The sequence below is a fragment of the Salvelinus namaycush genome, chromosome 11 (genome assembly GCF_016432855.1).
Source record: "Salvelinus namaycush isolate Seneca chromosome 11, SaNama_1.0, whole genome shotgun sequence".
Lineage (NCBI taxonomy): Eukaryota > Metazoa > Chordata > Actinopteri > Salmoniformes > Salmonidae > Salvelinus > Salvelinus namaycush.
Window position 1 is genome coordinate 12238093 of NC_052317.1, and position 23069 is coordinate 12261161.

The window sequence follows — 23069 nt, forward strand, 5'->3', positions numbered from 1 at the left end:
CAAAAATTATTTCACTTTGAAAATGTGGAGTACGTATGTCATTTTTATTGTTTCTTTTTCTCTTTTCAGGTGTTCTCTGCCTGTGTCTTGTCAGTGTTCGGGATTCCCATGATATCTCGCTGTCTTCAATTGATCCTAAAGAACAGGACTAGACAGTTATTATACTGTAATAACCGTTCTTCATGACATAGGTTTATAAATAATTGTACATTTTTTTTAAATCTACTGCGGTCTTTGAACTAGGTTTCTCTTGAAATTTGTATTTAAAAAAAACTAGATTACGTTTCAATAAATAAAGGTTTTACTGTGTCTAACACAACCTAGAGAGCTAACTGGGAGCTAGTGTACAGGCTACTCAGTCAGTAAAACTATTGTTTTTCTTCACCTCAACACAGACATGAAGACAAAGACACAGAATAGGTCAGGTTGCAGACTGTTTATATACCGTTAAGTACCATGACAACACTATGTAGACTAGACACACTAAACACACTATAAGCTAGACGCATGCTGACCAATAAAATGAGGCATCAGATTCACAAGGAGAGATGCATCACATTTAGAGAGGGTCATAGATAGAAGATCAACTCTACAAGGTTTCAGTCACAGTGATACGTTTCCACAGAGGTTTCTAGTTAGGGATCTAAACTCCAGTAAAAGGCATGGAAGCACACGACAATGGATCACCACCTGACACATTTCATAGTACAGTACATTTTGATACAGTCTGTAAAAGGATCACCAGTGACAGGTTAGCAGCTAAGGCGACAAGATGAACGTGTATCTACCTAGGAGGTAATCTGGTTTCAAAACAGTCGGTCTTCCATCCCTTAGAATACATCACTTTGTCTTTAATACTTCATCTTTAAGTGCGATAACGTTAGCTCATATCTACTGTAACAGATACCTTGACAACACTAAGTCAGGTGTCAAATGAGGCTGTGAACTACAATTTCCCAATGCCCTCCACAACAAACTGCAAGTGCTGTTGTTCACATGTTCACTAGGCATTAGCCTGCTGTATACTTGAGATCCCAGTAGGGTTAGTCCATAGGGTGTACATGAGGTCCAAAACAAGACAACAAAGACCACACTATTAAGGTGAAATAAAACAATGCCGAACTACAAGAGGACATGAGATCATGGGGCGAGTCTCTACCCTCAGGAAGTGAGATCATATGGCGGCTCTCCGCCCACAGGAATTGAGGTGTTGTTACATGTCGTGGAGGACTTCCAGCACCGTGGAGATGGACCAGGCCTGGGATTCGCAGCTGAAGGGGCAATTCTGTCCGTTTTCATTGGTCAGCTCTGGCAGACCCTTCCAACTAGACCTGGGGGGTTAGAAGAGACATGGATGGGTGTTCAAATAGTGTGCGTAAATGTGTGTGTGTGTGTGTGACTGTGTGAATTTACCTCTCCAGGTGGACATAATGCTGAGAGAGAATGCTCTTCACCAGGTACACTGTCTGGTCATAGGTCTCCTTCCCAAGCTTCTTGGCAAAATAGAGCTTTGCTCGAAGGAAGTACCCAATTGGCCACAGCCACTCCTAAAAAAAGTCATTAAACCCAACAGATCAATTCAATACAACTTTATTTATCCGCTCAGGAGCATTGCCATAAGAAGGTGAACAAGAACTCCTCATTTAAGGTGTGTTACAACTCCAATCCTGAGTGAGGCACACTCACCGGTCCTTGGTGGTAGTTGAAGCCTCTGGCCACGTTGTAGTTGTCGTTATCCAGGGCGTTGTCATAGACACCACAGTACACCATATCACTGGGGGAGAAATAAACGTGATGTCAGTAGTATACAACCAAGAAAATATATATAGAAAATGAATCAGTAAATGAAGAGGGGCCAGGAGCTTTTCCTGACAATATGACCTGAATAGGAAAAACTTGGCCCTACTAATAATAATGACTAATAGCTGTAGGTATCTTACTCTGGATCCAAGGTCTTCGTTCCCAGAGGTCCTAGCAGCTTCTTCTCAGCGACCTCCAGGGCCTTCCAGGCTCTCTCCACCGTGAACAATTCAGGAGCCTCAAGGACAAAATAGAGAAAATACTCAACTCATTCATTTCTTCACAAACTCCACCCCAGTTCTTTAGATATATTTACACCCAAGGGGTAGTCAAGAAAACAATGTTTTGTATATACACTAGATAAATTACAGGGGGCGCTGTATTGAAGCCACCGCGCCGCCATCTTGGCACTCCCCCACCATTGTAAAAAACATATTGGCAGCTATAGAAATGCATTTATTCATGTCTACATTTGTTTTGCCACGTTTATTCTATTACAGACACCTTAATGAATACTTTAAAATTATATTATGTGAGCTAAACATAAAGATTTAAAATGAAAAGATATATAAAAACATTTACCTTAAAATATGATTTTTTGAAAGTTTTAACCCCAGGGGTACGGGGAATGCTGTCGGGGGTATGGCAAATAAAAATGTGATTGACTAAAAATAAAAATATTTTATCATTTTTGAGTATCACTTCATATTTTCAAGCATGGTGGTGGCTGCATTATGTTATTGGTATGCTTGACATTGGCAAGGACTAGGGAGTTTTTTTTAGGATAAAACTAAACGGAATAGAGCTAAGCTACCCGCACTGCATGGTCGAAGCGGGAGAAGAAGAGAAGCTCACTCCTAGTCTGTCAAAACGTCCAAACGGTCTAAACCAGGTATTCCCAAACTTGGGTACAATGTCGTCGGGGGTACGCCAAATAAAAATGTGATTCACATTTAAAAAATATATATATTAATTTTCAAACAGTCCATTTATATTTTCCAACAGGGCTATACATTTGGGTGAGTTTTTTTTCTCACCTGAATAACCTTGTTTCACTGGCAAAAATAAAATGAAACCATCTAGTGTTCAGCGAAATAACAACACAATGTCAAATACAGGTAGCCTAGTCAAATAATTAACATCCAATCACATGAACTGTTACTCTCTCGCGGGAATTCCACTAACGGTCCGTATGTAGCCAAACAGTAAGGCCACATCCATAGAGACACATACCAGCTCTACTGGTAGTACTGCTACTACCAGCAGTACTACACCTGCACCTGTCGACGACACAAGTTGTTCTGCTTCCACGAGCACATCCAATGCTAGCGTCAGTAATTCTACATTTGTTGTTAGCCCAGCTAGCATGGACACTGACAGTTGTGAATCTGATGCAGCCGAAGAGCTACTGCCCCCTTACCCGGGAAAGCACCGAACAACAGACAGGGACGTTGGACCATCGAAGAGGCGCAAATATGATAACAATATGATAACTACATTGATTTGGGGTTCACTTATATTGGGAGAAGTGCCTTTCCTCAGCCACAGTGTGTTATATGTGCAAAGGTACTATCTCACAACTCGATGAAAACCTTCACTCTTGCGCAGACATTTAGAAACAAAACATGCCAATTTGAAAAATAAGCCACAGGAGTTTTTTGAGCGAGAATTAAGAAGACTTTCGAGTAGTAAGACATGTATAAAAGTAACAGATACCATTAATAAGAAGGGGCTAGAAGCGTCTTATATGGTGAGCTACCAAGTGGCTAGCACAGGCAAGCCCCATACTATTGTGGAGGACTTAATTCTTCCTGCTGCCGCGGATACGGCTGGGACAATGCTGGGGGAAAAGGCCAAAAAAACTATACAGACAATGCCTTCATCAAACAGCACTGTTTCACGACGCATCAGTGACATGTCAGGAGATGTTTTGAAACAATTACTGCTTTGCATACAAGCCAGTGAATTCTATGCATTACAGCTGGATGAGTCAACAGACGTGGCAGGCCTGGCACAGCTCCTGGTATATGTCCGTTACGTTTATGGGGGGTCAATTAAGGAAGACATCCTCTTCTGCAAACCACTGGAAACCAGGACAACGTGAGAGGATATTTTTAAAGTACTGGACAGCTTTGTGACCAAATGGACTTTGGTGGTCAAGATGTGTTGGTATCTGTACTGATGGCGCAAAAGCCATGACAGGGAGACCTAGTGGAGTGGTAACGCGCATGCAAGCAGTTGCTCCCGATACCACTTGGGTACACTGCAGCATCTACCTTGGCTTGGCTCCCACATGCCTGACAGGTTGAAAGACGTTTTGGACACAACAGTGAAAATGGGTAACTTTGTTAAAGAAAGGCCCCTGAACTCATGTGTATTTTCTGCACTATGTAATGATATGGGCAGCGACCATGTTACGCTTTTACAACATACAGAAGTGCGCTGGTTATCTGTTTTTTCTCACCTGAATGATCTGAATCTAGGATTACAGGGACTCTCCACAACTATATTCAATGTGCGGGACAAAATTGAGGCTATGATCAAGAAGTTGAAGCTCTTCTCTGTCTGCATTATCAAGGACAACACACAGGTCTTTCTATTATTGTATGATTTTTTTGTGTGCAAATCAACTCAAGTTTACGGACAAAGTTAAATGTGATATAGCGAAGCACCTGAGTGAGTTGGGTGCACAATTACGCAGGTACTTTCCCAAAAAGGATGACACAAACAACTGGATTCGTTATCCTTTTCATGCCCTGCCTCCAGTCCACTTACCGATATCTGAACAAGAGAGCCGCATCAAAATTGCAACAAGCGGTTCTGTGAAAATGTTATTTAATCATATTTCTGGATTGGGCTGCGCTCTGAGTATCCTGCCTTGGCAAATCGCGCTGTTAAGACACTGATGCCATTTGCAACCACGTACCTATGTGAGAGAGGATTCTCAACCCTCACTTGCATGAAAACTAAATACAGGCACAGACTGTGTGTGGAAAATGATTTCAGACAGAATCTCTCCAATAAAACCCAACATTGCAGAGTTATGTGCATCCATTCAAGCACACCCTTCTCATTAACCTGTGGTGAGTTATTAACAAATACGAACAAATACGTTTTCATATGTAAGATGGTTAAATAAAGAGCAAAATTATTGATTATTATTTGTGCCCTGGTCCTATAAGAGCTCTTTGTCACTTCCCACGAGCCGGGTTGTGACAAAAACTCACACTCATTCTTATGTTTAATAAATGTATCATATAGTGTGTGTGTCAGGCTTACAATGATGGCAAAAAACAACATTTGAGAGTGCGCTGACCCTGGTGCTAGAGGGGGTACGCAGCTGGAGGTTGAATGTTTCGAAGGCGTACGGGACTATAAAAAGTTTGGGAACCACTGCTGTAGATCATTGCAAGAAAAGAGCTAAGGACCCGTCTTGGGGTCAATTCCATTTCAATCAGTCGATTCTGGAAGTAAACTGAAATTCCAATGAGAGAAAAAGAACAGGAAACCGGGCACGAGCTGACGCCACTCTGATAGCAACTCACCACCACCATGGCGATGCAAAAGTTGGGCCTGAGCTGGTAGTCACACCAGGGGCTGGAGGCTTCGTGGCTGTCCTTGTAAATGCCTCTCTTGTGGACCAGGTCGGGGTGCTTCTCGTCGGGGTCCTTCTCGTCGTGGGACACGTAGAAGTTCTTCTCAAAGTTGACCTGGATCTTATGGTTCCAATCCTCATAGGACACCTTCAACTCTTTACCTGCCAGGGAAAACAATCATAGTGAAAACTTTGTTATTCTATGTCTAATTAAAGAAAAGGAAGTTGGGTACGTGTATGTTTGCATACAATAGAATGTGTGTGTGTGTGCGCTTGTGCCCAGGCAGCACTCACCGTCCCGATGTATTTTCATGGAACTGTGGGGGAACAGGCCCTTCTTATGGAGCTCCACCAGCCAGCGCAACGCAGACTTACTGAGGCCCACCATCTCCACCGCTGACCCATCTCTGGAGACACACAAAACCAGGGACATGAGTCAAATCAGATCAAATGAAACATGAATCCATTGTGCATTTACAACAGCTTAATGTTTGAAGAATAATACGTTTGCCTCACAGTTTGGTTTACGTTGTGTTTTATTGTACCGTTTTGTATTCTAGTCTATTATATTGGCGGTCTATGACGATAAAGGTCTTAACCTGGGTGTGGCGGGCGTGCCCTTGTTGCGAGCTCTGTCACTCTCTCCCATTTTGTCCATCCACGTTCCGCAGTTGAAACGGTTGCCGCCGTACACAAAGCCAGTATAACGATTCACTTTGGCCACAACATTGAAGCCTGGGAGCAAGGAGAACAATAATATACCACGTTTGCTGAAGCAAGACACCATGACAATGTTCACCATAAGAACAAACATAATAACCAACTAGAGCTACCTTAGGGAATAACCGGGGCCCAGAAGGTAACGTAACCAGGAAAAACTCCTGGTCCTACTTATTAACTCAAAGTGTGAACGCAACCGGAGGTGACCGTGGCGGACTCACCCTCGTCCTTCATGTGCATGTCGATATTTGGTCCGGCGTTGCGCTCTCTAAAGTCGATACCCTGCATGTGACGTGTCATGGCCTCATGGATGACATCACAAAGGGGCTGTGTGAACGAGAACTGAAACACACGAGGATGACGTGAGACTGTGCCCCTGCTTGATGTCCTGTAGGTCTTTGTGTGGACATGTGTGGATTTATGCACAATGTGTGTGAGAGAGAGAGATGGGAGAGTGTGTGAGAGAGAGAGATGGGAGAGTGTGTGAGAGAGAGAGATGGGAGAGTGTGTGAGAGAGAGAGATGTGAGAGTGTGTGAGAGAGAGAGATGGGAGAGTGTGTGAGAGAGAGAGATGGGACAGTGTGTGAGTGAGAGAGTGTGTGAGAGAGAGAGATGTGAGAGTGTGTGAGAGAGAGATGGGAGAGTGTGTGAGAGAGAGAGATGTGAGAGTGTGTGAGAGAGAGTTGTGAGAGTGTGTGAGAGAGAGAGATGGGAGAGTGTGTGAGAGAGAGATGGGAGAGTGTGTGAGAGAGAGTTGTTAGAGTGTGTGAGAGAGAGAGATGTGAGAGTGTGTGAGAGAGAGAGATGTGAGAGTGTGTGAGAGAGAGATGGGAGAGTGTGTGAGAGAGAGATGTGAGAGTGTGTGAGAGAGAGATGTGAGAGTGTGTGAGAGAGAGAGATGTGAGAGTGTGTGAGAGAGAGAGATGTGAGAGTGTGTGAGAGAGAGAGATGTGAGAGTGTGTGAGAGAGAGAGATGTGAGAATGTGTGAGAGAGAGAGATGGGAGAGTGTGTGAGAGAGAGAGATGTGAGAGTGTGTGAGAGAGAGATGTGAGAGTGTGTGAGAGAGAGAGATGGGAGAGTGTGTGAGAGAGAGGTGTGAGAGTGTGTGAGAGAGAGAGGTGTGAGAGTGTGTGAGAGAGAGAGGTGTGAGAGTGTGTGAGAGAGAGATGTGAGAGTGTGTGAGAGAGAGAGATGTGAGAGTGTGTGAGAGAGAGAGATGGGAGAGTGTGTGAGAGAGAGATGGGACAGTGTGTGAGAGAGAGAGATGGGACAGTGTGTGAGTGAGAGAGATGTGAGAGTGTGTGAGAGAGAGAGATGTGAGAGTGTGTGAGAGAGAGAGTTGTGAGAGTGTGTGAGAGAGAGAGATGTGAGAGTGTGTGAGAGAGAGAGATGGGAGAGTGTGTGAGAGAGAGATGGGAGAGTGTGTGAGAGAGAGAGATGTGAGAGTGTGTGAGAGAGAGATGTGAGAGTGTGTGAGAGAGATGTGAGAGTGTGTGAGAGAGAGAGATGTGAGAGTGTGTGTGAGAGAGAGATGTGAGAGTGTGTGTGAGAGAGAGATGGGATAGTGTGTGAGAGAGAGAGATGTGAGAGTGTGTGAGAGAGATGTGAGAGTGTGTGAGAGAGAGAGAGATGTGAGAGTGTGTGAGAGAGAGAGATGTGAGAGAGAGAGATGGGAGAGTGTGTGAGAGAGAGAGATGGGAGAGTGTGTGAGTGAGAGAGATGTGAGAGTGTGTGAGAGAGAGATGTGAGAGTGTGTGAGAGAGAGATGTGAGAGTGTGTGAGAGAGAGATGGGAGAGTGTGTGAGAGAGAGTTGTGAGAGTGTGTGAGAGAGAGAGATGGGAGAGTGTGTGAGAGAGAGAGATGTGAGAGTGTGTGAGAGAGAGAGATGTGAGAGTGTGTGAGAGAGAGATGGGAGAGTGTGTGAGAGAGAGAGATGGGAGAGTGTGTGAGAGAGATGTGAGAGTGTGTGAGAGAGAGAGATGTGAGAGTGTGTGTGAGAGAGAGATGGGAGAGTGTGTGAGAGATAGAGATGGGAGAGTGTGTGAGAGAGAGAGGTGTGAGAGTGTGTGAGAGAGAGAGAGAGATGTGAGAGTGGGTGAGAGAGAGAGGTGTGAGAGTGTGTGAGAGAGAGAGATGTGAGAGTGTGTGAGAGAGAGAGATGTGAGAGTGTGTGAGAGAGAGAGATGGGAGAGTGTGTGAGAGAGAGAGATGGGAGAGTGTGTGAGTGAGAGAGATGGGAGAGTGTGTGAGAGAGAGAGATGGGAGAGTGTGTGAGAGAGAGAGATGGGAGAGTGTGTGAGAGAGAGAGATGGGAGAGTGTGTGAGAGAGAGAGATGGGAGAGTGTGTGAGAGAGAGAGATGGGAGAGTGTGTGAGAGAGAGATGGGAGAGTGTGTGAGAGAGAGAGATGGGAGAGTGTGTGAGAGAGAGATGGGAGAGTGTGTGAGAGAGAGATGGGAGAGTGTGTGAGAGAGAGAGATGTGAGAGTGTGTGAGAGAGAGAGATGTGAGAGTGTGTGAGAGAGATGTGAGAGTGTGTGAGAGAGAGAGATGTGAGAGTGTGTGTGAGAGAGAGATGTGAGAGTGTGTGTGAGAGAGAGATGGGATAGTGTGTGAGAGAGAGAGATGTGAGAGTGTGTGAGAGAGAGAGAGATGTGAGAGTGTGTGAGAGAGAGAGATGTGAGAGTGTGTGAGAGAGAGAGATGGGAGAGTGTGTGAGAGAGAGAGATGGGAGAGTGTGTGAGTGAGAGAGATGTGAGAGTGTGTGAGAGAGAGATGTGAGAGTGTGTGAGAGAGAGATGTGAGAGTGTGTGAGAGAGAGATGGGAGAGTGAGTGAGAGAGAGAGATGTGAGAGTGTGTGAGAGAGAGAGATGTGAGAGTGTGTGAGAGAGAGATGGGAGAGTGTGTGAGAGAGAGATGTGAGAGTGTGTGAGAGAGATGTGAGAGTGTGTGAGAGAGAGAGATGGGAGAGTGTGTGAGAGATAGAGATGGGAGAGTGTGTGAGAGAGAGAGATGTGAGAGTGTGTGAGAGAGAGAGAGAGATGTGAGAGTGTGTGAGAGAGAGATGTGAGAGTGTGTGAGAGAGAGAGATGGGAGAGTGTGTGAGAGAGAGAGATGTGAGAGTGGGTGAGAGAGAGAGGTGTGAGAGTGTGTGAGAGAGAGAGATGTGAGAGTGTGTGAGAGAGAGAGATGGGAGAGTGTGTGAGAGAGAGAGATGGGAGAGTGTGTGAGAGAGAGAGATGGGAGAGTGTGTGAGTGAGAGAGATGGGAGAGTGTGTGAGAGAGAGAGATGGGAGAGTGTGTGAGAGAGAGAGATGGGAGAGTGTGTGAGTGAGAGAGATGTGAGAGTGTGTGAGAGAGAGATGTGAGAGTGTGTGAGAGAGAGAGATGTGAGAGTGTGTGAGAGAGAGAGATGTGAGAGTGTGTGAGAGAGAGATGGGAGAGTGTGTGAGAGAGAGATGTGAGAGTGTGTGAGAGAGATGTGAGAGTGTGTGAGAGAGAGAGATGGGAGAGTGTGTGAGAGATAGAGATGGGAGAGTGTGTGAGAGAGAGATGTGAGAGTGTGTGTGAGAGAGAGAGAGATGTGAGAGTGTGTGAGAGAGAGATGTGAGAGTGTGTGAGAGAGAGATGGGAGAGTGTGTGAGAGAGAGAGATGTGAGAGTGGGTGAGAGAGAGAGGTGTGAGAGTGTGTGAGAGAGAGAGATGTGAGAGTGTGTGAGAGAGAGAGATGTGAGAGTGTGTGAGTGAGAGAGATGGGAGAGTGTGTGAGAGAGAGAGATGGGAGAGTTTGTGAGAGAGAGAGATGGGAGAGTGTGTGAGAGAGAGAGATGGGAGAGTGTGTGAGAGAGAGAGATGGGAGAGTGTGTGAGAGAGAGAGATGGGAGAGTGTGTGAGAGAGAGAGGTGGGAGAGTGTGTGAGAGAGAGAGATGTGAGAGTCTGTGAGAGAGAGAGATGGGAGAGTGTGTGTGAGAGAGAGATGGGAGAGTGTGAGAGAGAGAGATGGGAGAGATGTGAGAGAGAGAGATGGGAGAGTGTGTGAGTGAGAGAGATGGGAGAGTGTGTGAGAGAGAGAGATGGGATGGGTGTGTGAGTGAGAGATATGCGAGAGTGGGTGAGAGAGAGAGAGAGAGAGAGATTGGAGAGTGTGTGAGAGAGAGAGATGGGAGAGTGTGTGAGAGAGAGAGATGTGAGAGTGTGTGAGAGAGAGAGATGGGAGAGTGTGTGAGTGAGAGAGATGAGAGAGTGTGTGAGAGAGAGAGATGGGAGAGTGTGTGAGAGAGAGAGATGGGAGAGTGTGTGAGAGAGAGAGATGGGAGAGTGTGTGAGAGAGAGAGATGGGAGAGTGTGTGAGAGAGAGAGATGGGAGAGTGTGTGAGAGAGAGATGGGAGAGTGTGTGAGAGAGAGAGATGTGAGAGTGTGTGAGAGAGAGATGTGAGAGTGTGTGAGAGAGAGAGAGATGTGAGAGTGTGTGAGAGAGAGAGATGTGAGAGAGAGAGATGGGAGAGTGTGTGAGAGAGAGATGGGAGAGTGTGTGAGAGAGAGAGATGGGAGAGTGTGTGAGAGAGATGTGAGAGTGTGTGAGAGAGAGAGATGTGAGAGTGTGTGAGAGAGAGATGTGAGAGTGTGTGAGAGAGAGATGTGAGAGTGTGTGAGAGAGAGATGGGAGAGTGTGTGAGAGAGAGTTGTGAGAGTGTGTGAGAGAGAGAGATGGGAGAGTGTGTGAGAGAGAGAGATGTGAGAGTGTGTGAGAGAGAGAGATGTGAGAGTGTGTGAGAGAGAGATGGGAGAGTGTGTGAGAGAGAGAGATGGGAGAGTGTGTGAGAGAGATGTGAGAGTGTGTGAGAGAGAGAGATGTGAGAGTGTGTGTGAGAGAGAGATGGGAGAGTGTGTGAGAGATAGAGATGGGAGAGTGTGTGAGAGAGAGAGATGTGAGAGTGTGTGAGAGAGAGAGAGAGATGTGAGAGTGTGTGAGAGAGAGAGATGTGAGAGTGTGTGAGAGAGAGAGATGGGAGAGTGTGTGAGAGAGAGAGATGTGAGAGTGGGTGAGAGAGGTGTGAGAGTGTGTGAGAGAGAGAGATGTGAGAGTGTGTGAGAGAGAGAGATGTGAGAGTGTGTGAGAGAGAGAGATGGGAGAGTGTGTGAGAGAGAGAGATGGGAGAGTGTGTGAGTGAGAGAGATGGGAGAGTGTGTGAGAGAGAGAGTTGTGAGAGTGTGTGAGAGAGAGAGATGTGAGAGTGTGTGAGAGAGAGATGGGAGAGTGTGTGAGAGAGAGATGGGAGAGTGTGTGAGAGAGAGAGATGTGAGAGTGTGTGAGAGAGAGAGATGTGAGAGTGTGTGAGAGAGATGTGAGTGTGTGAGAGAGAGAGATGTGAGAGTGTGTGTGAGAGAGAGATGTGAGAGTGTGTGTGAGAGAGAGATGGGATAGTGTGTGAGAGAGAGAGATGTGAGAGTGTGTGAGAGAGATGGGAGAGTGTGTGAGAGAGAGAGAGATGTGAGAGTGTGTGAGAGAGAGAGATGTGAGAGTGTGTGAGAGAGAGAGATGGGAGAGTGTGTGAGAGAGAGAGATGGGAGAGTGTGTGAGTGAGAGAGATGGGAGAGTGTGTGAGAGAGAGAGATGGGAGAGTGTGTGAGAGAGAGAGATGGGAGAGTGTGTGAGAGAGAGAGATGGGAGAGTGTGTGAGAGAGAGAGATGGGAGAGTGTGTGAGAGAGAGAGGTGGGAGAGTGTGTGAGAGAGAGAGATGTGAGAGTCTGTGAGAGAGAGAGATGGGAGAGTGTGTGAGAGAGAGAGATGGGAGAGTGTGAGAGAGAGAGATGGGAGAGATGTGAGAGAGAGAGATGGGAGAGTGTGTGAGTGAGAGAGATGGGAGAGTGTGTGAGAGAGAGAGATGGGATGGGTGTGTGAGTGAGAGATATGCGAGAGTGGGTGAGAGAGAGAGAGAGAGAGATTGGAGAGTGTGTGAGAGAGAGAGATGGGAGAGTGTGTGAGAGAGAGAGATGGGAGAGTGTGTGAGAGAGAGAGATGGGAGAGTGTGTGAGTGAGAGAGATGGGAGAGTGTGTGAGAGAGAGAGATGGGAGAGTGTGTGAGAGAGAGAGATGGGAGAGTGTGTGAGAGAGAGAGATGGGAGAGTGTGTGAGAGAGAGAGATGGGAGAGTGTGTGAGAGAGAGATGGGAGAGTGTGTGAGAGAGAGAGATGTGAGAGTGTGTGAGAGAGAGATGTGAGAGTGTGTGAGAGAGAGAGAGATGTGAGAGTGTGTGAGAGAGAGAGATGTGAGAGAGAGAGATGGGAGAGTGTGTGAGAGAGAGAGATGGGAGAGTGTGTGAGAGAGAGAGATGGGAGAGTGTGTGAGTGAGAGAGATGTGAGAGTGTGTGAGAGAGAGATGTGAGAGTGTGTGAGAGAGAGATGTGAGAGTGTGTGAGAGAGATGTGAGAGTGTGTGAGAGAGAGAGATGGGAGAGTGTGTGAGAGATAGAGATGGGAGAGTGTGTGAGAGAGAGAGATGTGAGAGTGTGTGAGAGAGAGAGAGAGAGAGATGTGAGAGTGTGTGAGAGAGAGATGTGAGAGTGTGTGAGAGAGAGAGATGGGAGAGTGTGTGAGAGAGAGAGATGTGAGAGTGGGTGAGAGAGAGAGGTGTGAGAGTGTGTGAGAGAGAGAGATGTGAGAGTGTGTGAGAGAGAGAGATGTGAGAGTGTGTGAGAGAGAGAGATGGGAGAGTGTGTGAGAGAGAGAGATGGGAGAGTGTGTGAGTGAGAGAGATGGGAGAGTGTGTGAGAGAGAGAGATGGGAGAGTGTGTGAGAGAGAGAGATGGGAGAGTGTGTGAGTGAGAGAGATGTGAGAGTGTGTGAGAGAGAGATGTGAGAGTGTGTGAGAGAGAGATGTGAGAGTGTGTGAGAGAGAGAGATGTGAGAGTGTGTGAGAGAGAGAGATGTGAGAGTGTGTGAGAGAGAGATGGGAGAGTGTGTGAGAGAGAGATGTGAGAGTGTGTGAGAGAGATGTGAGAGTGTGTGAGAGAGAGAGATGGGAGAGTGTGTGAGAGATAGAGATGGGAGAGTGTGTGAGAGAGAGATGTGAGAGTCTGTGAGAGAGAGAGAGAGAGATGTGAGAGTGTGTGAGAGAGAGATGTGAGAGTGTGTGAGAGAGAGATGGGAGAGTGTGTGAGAGAGAGAGATGTGAGAGTGGGTGAGAGAGAGAGGTGTGAGAGTGTGTGAGAGAGAGAGATGTGAGAGTGTGTGAGAGAGAGAGATGTGAGAGTGTGTGAGAGAGAGAGATGGGAGAGTGTGTGAGAGAGAGAGATGGGAGAGTGTGTGAGTGAGAGAGATGGGAGAGTGTGTGAGAGAGAGAGATGGGAGAGTGTGTGAGAGAGAGAGATGGGAGAGTGTGTGAGAGAGAGAGATGGGAGAGTGTGTGAGAGAGAGATGGGAGAGTGTGTGAGAGAGAGAGTGTGAGAGAGAGAGATGGGAGAGTGTGTGAGTGAGAGAGCTGGGAGAGTGTGTGAGAGAGAGAGATGGGAGAGTGTGTGAGAGAGAGAGATGGGAGAGTGTGTGAGAGAGAGAGATGGGAGAGTGTGTGAGAGAGAGAGATGGGAGAGTGTGTGAGAGAGAGATGGGAGAGTGTGTGAGAGAGAGATGGGAGAGTGTGTGAGAGAGAGATGTGAGAGTGTGTGAGAGAGAGAGATGTGAGAGTGTGTGAGAGAGAGAGATGTGAGAGAGAGAGATGGGAGAGTGTGTGAGAGAGAGAGATGGGAGAGTGTGTGAGAGAGAGAGATGGGAGAGTGTGTGAGTGAGAGAGATGTGAGAGTGTGTGAGAGAGAGATGTGAGAGTGTGTGAGAGAGAGATGTGAGAGTGTGTGAGAGAGATGTGAGAGTGTGTGAGAGAGAGAGATGGGAGAGTGTGTGAGAGATAGAGATGGGAGAGTGTGTGAGAGAGAGAGATGTGAGAGTGTGTGAGAGAGAGAGAGAGATGTGAGAGTGTGTGAGAGAGAGATGTGAGAGTGTGTGAGAGAGAGAGATGGGAGAGTGTGTGAGAGAGAGAGATGTGAGAGTGGGTGAGAGAGAGAGGTGTGAGAGTGTGTGAGAGAGAGAGATGTGAGAGTGTGTGAGAGAGAGAGATGTGAGAGTGTGTGAGAGAGAGAGATGGGAGAGTGTGTGAGAGAGAGAGATGGGAGAGTGTGTGAGTGAGAGAGATGGGAGAGTGTGTGAGAGAGAGAGATGGGAGAGTGTGTGAGAGAGAGAGATGGGAGAGTGTGTGAGTGAGAGAGATGTGAGAGTGTGTGAGAGAGAGATGTGAGAGTGTGTGAGAGAGAGATGTGAGAGTGTGTGAGAGAGAGAGATGTGAGAGTGTGTGAGAGAGAGAGATGTGAGAGTGTGTGAGAGAGAGATGGGAGAGTGTGTGAGAGAGAGATGTGAGAGTGTGTGAGAGAGATGTGAGAGTGTGTGAGAGAGAGAGATGGGAGAGTGTGTGAGAGATAGAGATGGGAGAGTGTGTGAGAGAGAGATGTGAGAGTGTGTGAGAGAGAGAGAGAGATGTGAGAGTGTGTGAGAGAGAGATGTGAGAGTGTGTGAGAGAGAGATGGGAGAGTGTGTGAGAGAGAGAGATGTGAGAGTGGGTGAGAGAGAGAGGTGTGAGAGTGTGTGAGAGAGAGAGATGTGAGAGTGTGTGAGAGAGAGAGATGTGAGAGTGTGTGAGAGAGAGAGAGATGGGAGAGTGTGTGAGAGAGAGAGATGGGAGAGTGTGTGAGTGAGAGAGATGGGAGAGTGTGTGAGAGAGAGAGATGGGAGAGTGTGTGAGAGAGAGAGATGGGAGAGTGTGTGAGAGAGAGAGATGGGAGAGTGTGTGAGAGAGAGAGATGGGAGAGTGTGTGAGAGAGAGAGATGGGAGAGTGTGTGAGAGAGAGAGGTGGGAGAGTGTGTGAGAGAGAGAGATGTGAGAGTCTGTGAGAGAGAGAGATGGGAGAGTGTGTGTGAGAGAGAGATGGGAGAGTGTGAGAGAGAGAGATGGGAGAGATGTGAGAGAGAGAGATGGGAGAGTGTGTGAGTGAGAGAGATGGGAGAGTGTGTGAGAGAGAGAGATGGGATGGGTGTGTGAGTGAGAGATATGCGAGAGTGGGTGAGAGAGAGAGAGAGAGAGATTGGAGAGTGTGTGAGAGAGAGAGATGGGAGAGTGTGTGAGAGAGAGAGATGGGAGAGTGTGTGAGAGAGAGAGATGGGAGAGTGTGTGAGTGAGAGAGATGGGAGAGTGTGTGAGAGAGAGATGGGAGAGTGTGTGAGAGAGAGAGATGGGAGAGTGTGTGAGAGAGAGAGATGGGAGAGTGTGTGAGAGAGAGAGATGGGAGAGTGTGTGAGAGAGAGAGATGGGAGAGTGTGTGAGAGAGAGATGGGAGAGTGTGTGAGAGAGAGAGATGTGAGAGTGTGTGAGAGAGAGATGTGAGAGTGTGTGAGAGAGAGAGAGATGTGAGAGTGTGTGAGAGAGAGAGATGTGAGAGAGAGAGATGGGAGAGTGTGTGAGAGAGAGAGATGGGAGAGTGTGTGAGTGAGAGAGATGTGAGAGTGTGTGAGAGAGAGATGTGAGAGTGTGTGAGAGAGAGATGTGAGAGTGTGTGAGAGAGAGATGGGAGAGTGTGTGAGAGAGAGTTGTGAGAGTGTGTGAGAGAGAGAGATGGGAGAGTGTGTGAGAGAGAGAGATGTGAGAGTGTGTGAGAGAGAGAGATGTGAGAGTGTGTGAGAGAGAGATGGGAGAGTGTGTGAGAGAGAGAGATGGGAGAGTGTGTGAGAGAGATGTGAGAGTGTGTGAGAGAGAGAGATGTGAGAGTGTGTGTGAGAGAGAGATGGGAGAGTGTGTGAGAGATAGAGATGGGAGAGTGTGTGAGAGAGAGAGATGTGAGAGTGTGTGAGAGAGAGAGAGAGATGTGAGAGTGTGTGAGAGAGAGAGATGTGAGAGTGTGTGAGAGAGAGAGATGGGAGAGTGTGTGAGAGAGAGATGTGAGAGTGGGTGAGAGAGAGAGGTGTGAGAGTGTGTGAGAGAGAGAGATGTGAGAGTGTGTGAGAGAGAGAGATGTGAGAGTGTGTGAGAGAGAGAGATGGGAGAGTGTGTGAGAGAGAGAGATGGGAGAGTGTGTGAGTGAGAGAGATGGGAGAGTGTGTGAGAGAGAGAGATGGGAGAGTGTGTGAGAGAGAGAGATGGGAGAGTGTGTGAGAGAGAGAGATGGGAGAGTGTGTGAGAGAGAGAGATGGGAGAGTGTGTGAGAGAGAGAGATGGGAGAGTGTGTGAGAGAGAGAGTTGTGAGAGTGTGTGAGAGAGAGAGATGTGAGAGTGTGTGAGAGAGAGATGGGAGAGTGTGTGAGAGAGAGATGGGAGAGTGTGTGAGAGAGAGAGATGTGAGAGTGTGTGAGAGAGAGAGATGGGAGAGTGTGTGAGAGAGATGTGAGAGTGTGTTTGAGAGAGAGAGATGTGAGAGTGTGTGTGAGAGAGAGATGTGAGAGTGTGTGTGAGAGAGAGATGGGATAGTGTGTGAGAGAGAGAGATGTGAGAGTGTGTGAGAGAGAGATGGGAGAGTGTGTGAGAGAGAGAGATGGGAGAGTGTGTGAGAGAGAGAGATGGGAGAGTGTGTGAGAGAGAGAGATGGGAGAGTGTGTGAGAGAGAGAGATGGGAGAGTGTGTGAGTGAGAGAGATGGGAGAGTGTGTGAGAGAGAGAGATGGGAGAGTGTGTGAGAGAGAGAGATGGGAGAGTGTGTGAGAGAGAGAGATGGGAGAGTGTGTGAGAGAGAGAGATGGGAGAGTGTGTGAGAGAGAGAGGTGGGAGAGTGTGTGAGAGAGAGAGATGTGAGAGTCTGTGAGAGAGAGAGATGGGAGAGTGTGTGAGAGAGAGAGATGGGAGAGTGTGAGAGAGAGAGATGGGAGAGATGTGAGAGAGAGAGATGGGAGAGTGTGTGAGTGAGAGAGATGGGAGAGTGTGTGAGAGAGAGAGATGGGATGGGTGTGTGAGTGAGAGATATGCGAGAGTGGGTGAGAGAGAGAGAGAGAGAGAGAGATTGGAGAGTGTGTGAGAGAGAGAGATGGGAGAGTGTGTGAGAGAGAGAGATGGGAGAGTGTGTGAGAGAGAGAGATGGGAGAGTGTGTGAGTGAGAGAGATGGGAGAGTGTGTGAGAGAGAGAGATGGGAGAGTGTGTGAGAGAGAGAGATGGGAGAGTGTGTGAGAGAGAGAGATGGGAGAGTGTGTGAGAGAGAGAGATGGGAGAGTGTGTGAGAGAGAGATGGGAGAGTGTGTGAGAGAGAGAGATGTGAGAGTGTGTGAGAGAGGGATGTGAGAGTGTGTGAGAGAGAGAGATGTGAGAGTGTGTGAGAGAGAGAGATGTGAGAGAGAGAGATGGGAGAGTGTGTGAGAGAGAGAGATGGGAGAGTGTGTGAGTGAGAGAGATGTGAGAGAGAGATGTGAGGGTGTGTGAGAGAGAGATGTGAGAGTGTGTGAGAGAGAGATGGGAGAGTGTGTGAGAGAGAGTTGTGAGAGTGTGTGAGAGAGAGAGATGGGAGAGTGTGTGAGAGAGAGAGATGTGAGAGTGTGTGAGAGAGAGAGATGTGAGAGTGTGTGAGAGAGAGATGGGAGAGTGTGTGAGAGAGAGAGATGGGAGAGTGTGTGAGAGAGATGGGAGAGTGTGTGAGAGAGAGAGATGTGAGAGTGTGTGTGAGAGAGAGATGGGAGAGTGTGTGAGAGATAGAGATGGGAGAGTGTGTGAGAGAGAGAGATGTGAGAGTGAGTGAGAGAGAGAGAGAGATGTGAGAGTGTGTGAGAGAGAGAGATGTGAGAGTGTGTGAGAGAGAGAGATGGGAGAGTGTGTGAGAGAGAGAGATGTGAGAGTGGGTGAGAGAGAGAGGTGTGAGAGTGTGTGAGAGAGAGAGATGTGAGAGTGTGTGAGAGAGAGAGATGTGAGAGTGTGTGAGAGAGAGAGATGTGAGAGTGTGTGAGAGAGAGAGATGGGAGAGTGTGTGAGAGAGAGAGATGGGAGAGTGTGTGAGTGAGAGAGATGGGAGAGTGTGTGAGAGAGAGAGATGGGAGAGTGTGTGAGAGAGAGAGATGGGAGAGTGTGTGAGAGAGAGAGATGGGAGAGTGTGTGAGAGAGAGAGATGGGAGAGTGTGTGAGAGAGAGAGATGGGAGAGTGTGTGAGAGAGAGAGTTGTGAGAGTGTGTGAGAGAGAGAGATGTGAGAGTGTGTGAGAGAGAGATGGGAGAGTGTGTGAGAGAGAGATGGGAGAGTGTGTGAGAGAGAGAGATGGGAGAGTGTGTGAGAGAGAGAGATGTGAGAGTGTGTGAGAGAGATGTGAGAGTGTGTGAGAGAGAGAGATGTGAGAGTGTGTGTGAGAGAGAGATGTGAGAGTGTGTGTGAGAGAGAGATGGGATAGTGTGTGAGAGAGAGAGATGTGAGAGTGTGTGAGAGAGATGGGAGAGTGTGTGAGAGAGAGAGAGATGTGAGAGTGTGTGAGAGAGAGAGATGTGAGAGTGTGTGAGAGAGAGAGATGGGAGAGTGTGTGAGTGAGAGAGAGGTGAGAGTGTGTGAGAGAGAGATGTGAGAGTGTGTGAGAGAGAGATGTGAGAGTGTGTGAGAGAGAGATGGGAGAGTGTGTGAGAGAGAGAGATGTGAGAGTGTGTGAGAGAGAGAGATGTGAGAGTGTGTGAGAGAGAGATGGGAGAGTGTGTGAGAGAGAGATGTGAGAGTGTGTGAGAGAGATGTGAGAGTGTGTGAGAGAGAGAGATGGGAGAGTGTGTGAGAGATAGAGATGGGAGAGTGTGTGAGAGAGAGAGATGTGAGAGTGTGTGAGAGAGAGAGAGAGAGAGATGTGAGAGTGTATGAGAGAGAGATGTGAGAGTGTGTGAGAGAGAGAGAGATGGGAGAGTGTGTGAGAGAGAGAGATGTGAGAGTGGGTGAGAGAGAGAGGTGTGAGAGTGTGTGAGAGAGAGAGATGTGAGAGTGTGTGAGAGAGAGAGATGTGAGAGTGTGTGAGAGAGAGAGATGGGAGAGTGTGTGAGAGAGAGAGATGGGAGAGTGTGTGAGTGAGAGAGATGGGAGAGTGTGTGAGAGAGAGAGATGGGAGAGTGTGTGAGAGAGAGAGATGGGAGAGTGTGTGAGAGAGAGTTGTGAGAGTGTGTGAGAGAGAGAGATGTGAGAGTGTGTGAGAGAGAGATGGGAGAGTGTGTGAGAGAGAGATGGGAGAGTGTGTGAGAGAGAGATGGGAGAGTGTGTGAGAGAGAGAGATGTGAGAGTGTGTGAGAGAGAGATGGGAGAGTGTGTGAGAGAGAGAGAGATGTGAGAGTGTGTGAGAGAGAGAGATGTGAGAGAGAGAGATGGGAGAGTGTGTGAGAGAGAGAGATGGGAGAGTGTGTGAGTGAGAGAGATGTGAGAGTGTGTGAGAGAGAGATGTGAGAGTGTGTGAGAGAGAGATGTGAGAGTGTGTGAGAGAGAGATGGGAGAGTGTGTGAGAGAGAGTTGTGAGAGTGTGTGAGAGAGAGAGATGGGAGAGTGTGTGAGAGAGAGAGATGTGAGAGTGTGTGAGAGAGAGAGATGTGAGAGTGTGTGAGAGAGAGATGGGAGAGTGTGTGAGAGAGAGAGATGGGAGAGTGTGTGAGAGAGATGGGAGAGTGTGTGAGAGAGAGAGATGTGAGAGTGTGTGTGAGAGAGAGATGGGAGAGTGTGTGAGAGATAGAGATGGGAGAGTGTGTGAGAGAGAGAGATGTGAGAGTGAGTGAGAGAGAGAGAGAGATGTGAGAGTGTGTGAGAGAGAGATGTGAGAGTGTGTGAGAGAGAGAGATGGGAGAGTGTGTGAGAGAGAGAGATGTGAGAGTGGGTGAGAGAGAGAGGTGTGAGAGTGTGTGAGAGAGAGAGATGTGAGAGTGTGTGAGAGAGAGAGATGGGAGAGTGTGTGAGAGAGAGAGATGGGAGAGTGTGTGAGAGAGAGAGATGGGAGAGTGTGTGAGTGAGAGAGATGGGAGAGTGTGTGAGAGAGAGAGATGGGAGAGTGTGTGAGAGAGAGAGATGGGAGAGTGTGTGAGAGAGAGAGATGGGAGAGTGTGTGAGAGAGAGAGATGGGAGAGTGTGTGAGAGAGAGAGATGGGAGAGTGTGTGAGAGAGAGAGTTGTGAGAGTGTGTGAGAGAGAGAGATGTGAGAGTGTGTGAGAGAGAGATGGGAGAGTGTGTGAGAGAGAGATGGGAGAGTGTGTGAGAGAGAGAGATGTGAGAGTGTGTGAGAGAGAGAGATGTGAGAGTGTGTGAGAGAGATGTGAGAGTGTGTGAGAGAGAGAGATGTGAGAGTGTGTGTGAGAGAGAGATGTGAGAGTGTGTGTGAGAGAGAGATGGGATAGTGTGTGAGAGAGAGAGATGTGAGAGTGTGTGAGAGAGAAGTGAGAGTGTGTGAGAGAGAGAGAGATGTGAGAGTGTGTGAGAGAGAGAGATGTGAGAGTGTGTGAGAGAGAGAGATGGGAGAGTGTGTGAGTGAGAGAGATGTGAGAGTGTGTGAGAGAGAGATGTGAGAGTGTGTGAGAGAGAGAGATGGGAGAGTGTGTGAGTGAGAGAGATGGGAGAGTGTGTGAGAGAGAGAGATGGGAGAGTGTGTGAGAGAGAGAGATGGGAGAGTGTGTGAGAGAGAGAGTTGTGAGAGTGTGTGAGAGAGAGAGATGTGAGAGTGTGTGAGAGAGAGATGGGAGAGTGTGTGAGAGAGAGATGGGAGAGTGTGTGAGAGAGAGAGATGAGAGAGTGTGTGAGAGAGAGAGATGTGAGAGTGTGTGAGAGAGATGTGAGAGTGTGTGAGAGAGAGAGATGTGAGAGTGTGTGTGAGAGAGAGATGTGAGCGTGTGTGTGAGAGAGAGATGGGATAGTGTGTGAGAGAGAGAGATGTGAGAGTGTGTGAGAGAGATGGGAGAGTGTGTGAGAGAGAGAGAGATGTGAGAGTGTGTGAGAGAGAGAGATGTGAGAGTGTGTGAGAGAGAGAGATGGGAGAGTGTGTGAGAGAGAGAGATGGGAGAGTGTGTGAGTGAGAGAGATGTGAGAGTGTGTGAGAGAGAGAGATGGGAGAGTGTGTGAGAGAGAGATGTGAGAGTGTGTGAGAGAGAGATGGGAGAGTGTGTGAGAGAGAGAGATGTGAGAGTGTGTGAGAGAGAGAGATGTGAGAGTGTGTGAGAGAGAGATGTGAGAGTGTGTGAGAGAGAGATGTGAGAGTGTATGAGAGAGATGTGAGAGTGTGTGAGAGAGAGAGATGGGAGAGTGTGTGAGAGAGAGAGATGGGAGAGTGTGTGAGAGAGAGATGGGAGAGTGTGTGAGAGAGAGAGATGTGAGAGTGTGTGAGAGAGAGATGTGAGAGTGTGTGAGAGAGAGAGAGATGTGAGAGTGTGTGAGAGAGAGAGATGTGAGAGAGAGAGATGGGAGAGTGTGTGAGAGAGAGAGATGGGAGAGTGTGTGAGTGAGAGAGATGTGAGAGTGTGTGAGAGAGAGATGTGAGAGTGTGTGAGAGAGAGATGTGAGAGTGTGTGAGAGAGATGTGAGAGTGTGTGAGAGAGAGTTGTGAGAGTGTGTGAGAGAGAGAGATGGGAGAGTGTGTGAGAGAGAGAGATGTGAGAGTGTGTGAGAGAGAGAGATGTGAGAGTGTGTGAGAGAGAGATGGGAGAGTGTGTGAGAGAGAGAGATGGGAGAGTGTGTGAGAGAGATGTGAGAGTGTGTGAGAGAGAGAGATGTGAGAGTGTGTGTGAGAGAGAGATGGGAGAGTGTGTGAGAGATAGAGATGGGAGAGTGTGTGAGAGAGAGAGATGTGAGAGTGTGTGAGAGAGAGAGAGAGATGTGAGAGTGTGTGAGAGAGAGAGATGTGAGAGTGTGTGAGAGAGAGAGATGGGAGAGTGTGTGAGAGAGAGAGATGGGAGAGTGTGTGAGAGAGAGAGATGGGAGAGTGTGTGAGTGAGAGAGATGGGAGAGTGTGTGAGAGAGAGAGATGGGAGAGTGTGTGAGAGAGAGAGATGGGAGAGTGTGTGAGAGAGAGAGATGGGAGAGTGTGTGAGAGAGAGAGATGGGAGAGTGTGTGAGAGAGAGAGGTGGGAGAGTGTGTGAGAGAGAGAGATGTGAGAGTCTGTGAGAGAGAGAGATGGGAGAGTGTGTGAGAGAGAGAGATGGGAGAGTGTGAGAGAGAGAGATGGGAGAGATGTGAGAGAGAGAGATGGGAGAGTGTGTGAGTGAGAGAGATGGGAGAGTGTGTGAGAGAGAGAGATGGGATGGGTGTGTGAGTGAGAGATATGCGAGAGTGGGTGAGAGAGAGAGATGTGAGAGTGTGTGAGAGAGAGATGGGAGAGTGTGTGAGAGAGAGATGTGAGAGTGTGTGAGAGAGATGTGAGAGTGTGTGAGAGAGAGAGATGGGAGAGTGTGTGAGAGATAGAGATGGGAGAGTGTGTGAGAGAGAGAGATGTGAGAGTGTGTGAGAGAGAGAGAGAGAGAGATGTGAGAGTGTATGAGAGAGAGATGTGAGAGTGTGTGAGAGAGAGAGATGGGAGAGTGTGTGAGAGAGAGAGATGTGAGAGTGGGTGAGAGAGAGAGGTGTGAGAGTGTGTGAGAGAGAGAGATGTGAGAGTGTGTGAGAGAGAGAGATGTGAGAGTGTGTGAGAGAGAAAGATGGGAGAGTGTGTGAGAGAGAGAGATGGGAGAGTGTGTGAGTGAGAGAGATGGGAGAGTGTGTGAGAGAGAGAGATGGGAGAGTGTGTGAGAGAGAGAGATGGGAGAGTGTGTGAGAGAGAGAGTTGTGAGAGTGTGTGAGAGAGAGAGATGTGAGAGTGTGTGAGAGAGAGATGGGAGAGTGTGTGAGAGAGAGATGGGAGAGTGTGTGAGAGAGAGAGATGTGAGAGTGTGTGAGAGAGAGAGATGTGAGAGTGTGTGAGAGAGATGTGAGAGTGTGTGAGAGAGAGAGATGTGAGAGTGTGTGTGAGAGA

At 48.1% G+C, this 23069-nt stretch overlaps 1 protein-coding gene across 1 annotated transcript in view; it reads right to left on the reverse strand.

Annotated features, from left to right (window-relative positions):
* Positions 1-417: 417 nt before the first annotated feature.
* LOC120055831 (glycogen debranching enzyme-like) overlaps positions 418-23069 on the reverse strand; it is a 53441-nt gene continuing 30789 nt past the window's right edge. The window contains exons 27-34 of the mRNA XM_039003826.1: positions 6337-6457; positions 5995-6130; positions 5690-5802; positions 5346-5557; positions 1941-2038; positions 1687-1774; positions 1414-1547; positions 418-1331 (exon numbers count right to left, since the gene is read on the reverse strand). Of these exons, the coding sequence (XP_038859754.1) occupies positions 1214-1331; positions 1414-1547; positions 1687-1774; positions 1941-2038; positions 5346-5557; positions 5690-5802; positions 5995-6130; positions 6337-6457 (1020 nt within the window). The 3' untranslated portion in view covers positions 418-1213. The remainder of the gene's footprint in view (positions 1332-1413; positions 1548-1686; positions 1775-1940; positions 2039-5345; positions 5558-5689; positions 5803-5994; positions 6131-6336; positions 6458-23069) is intronic.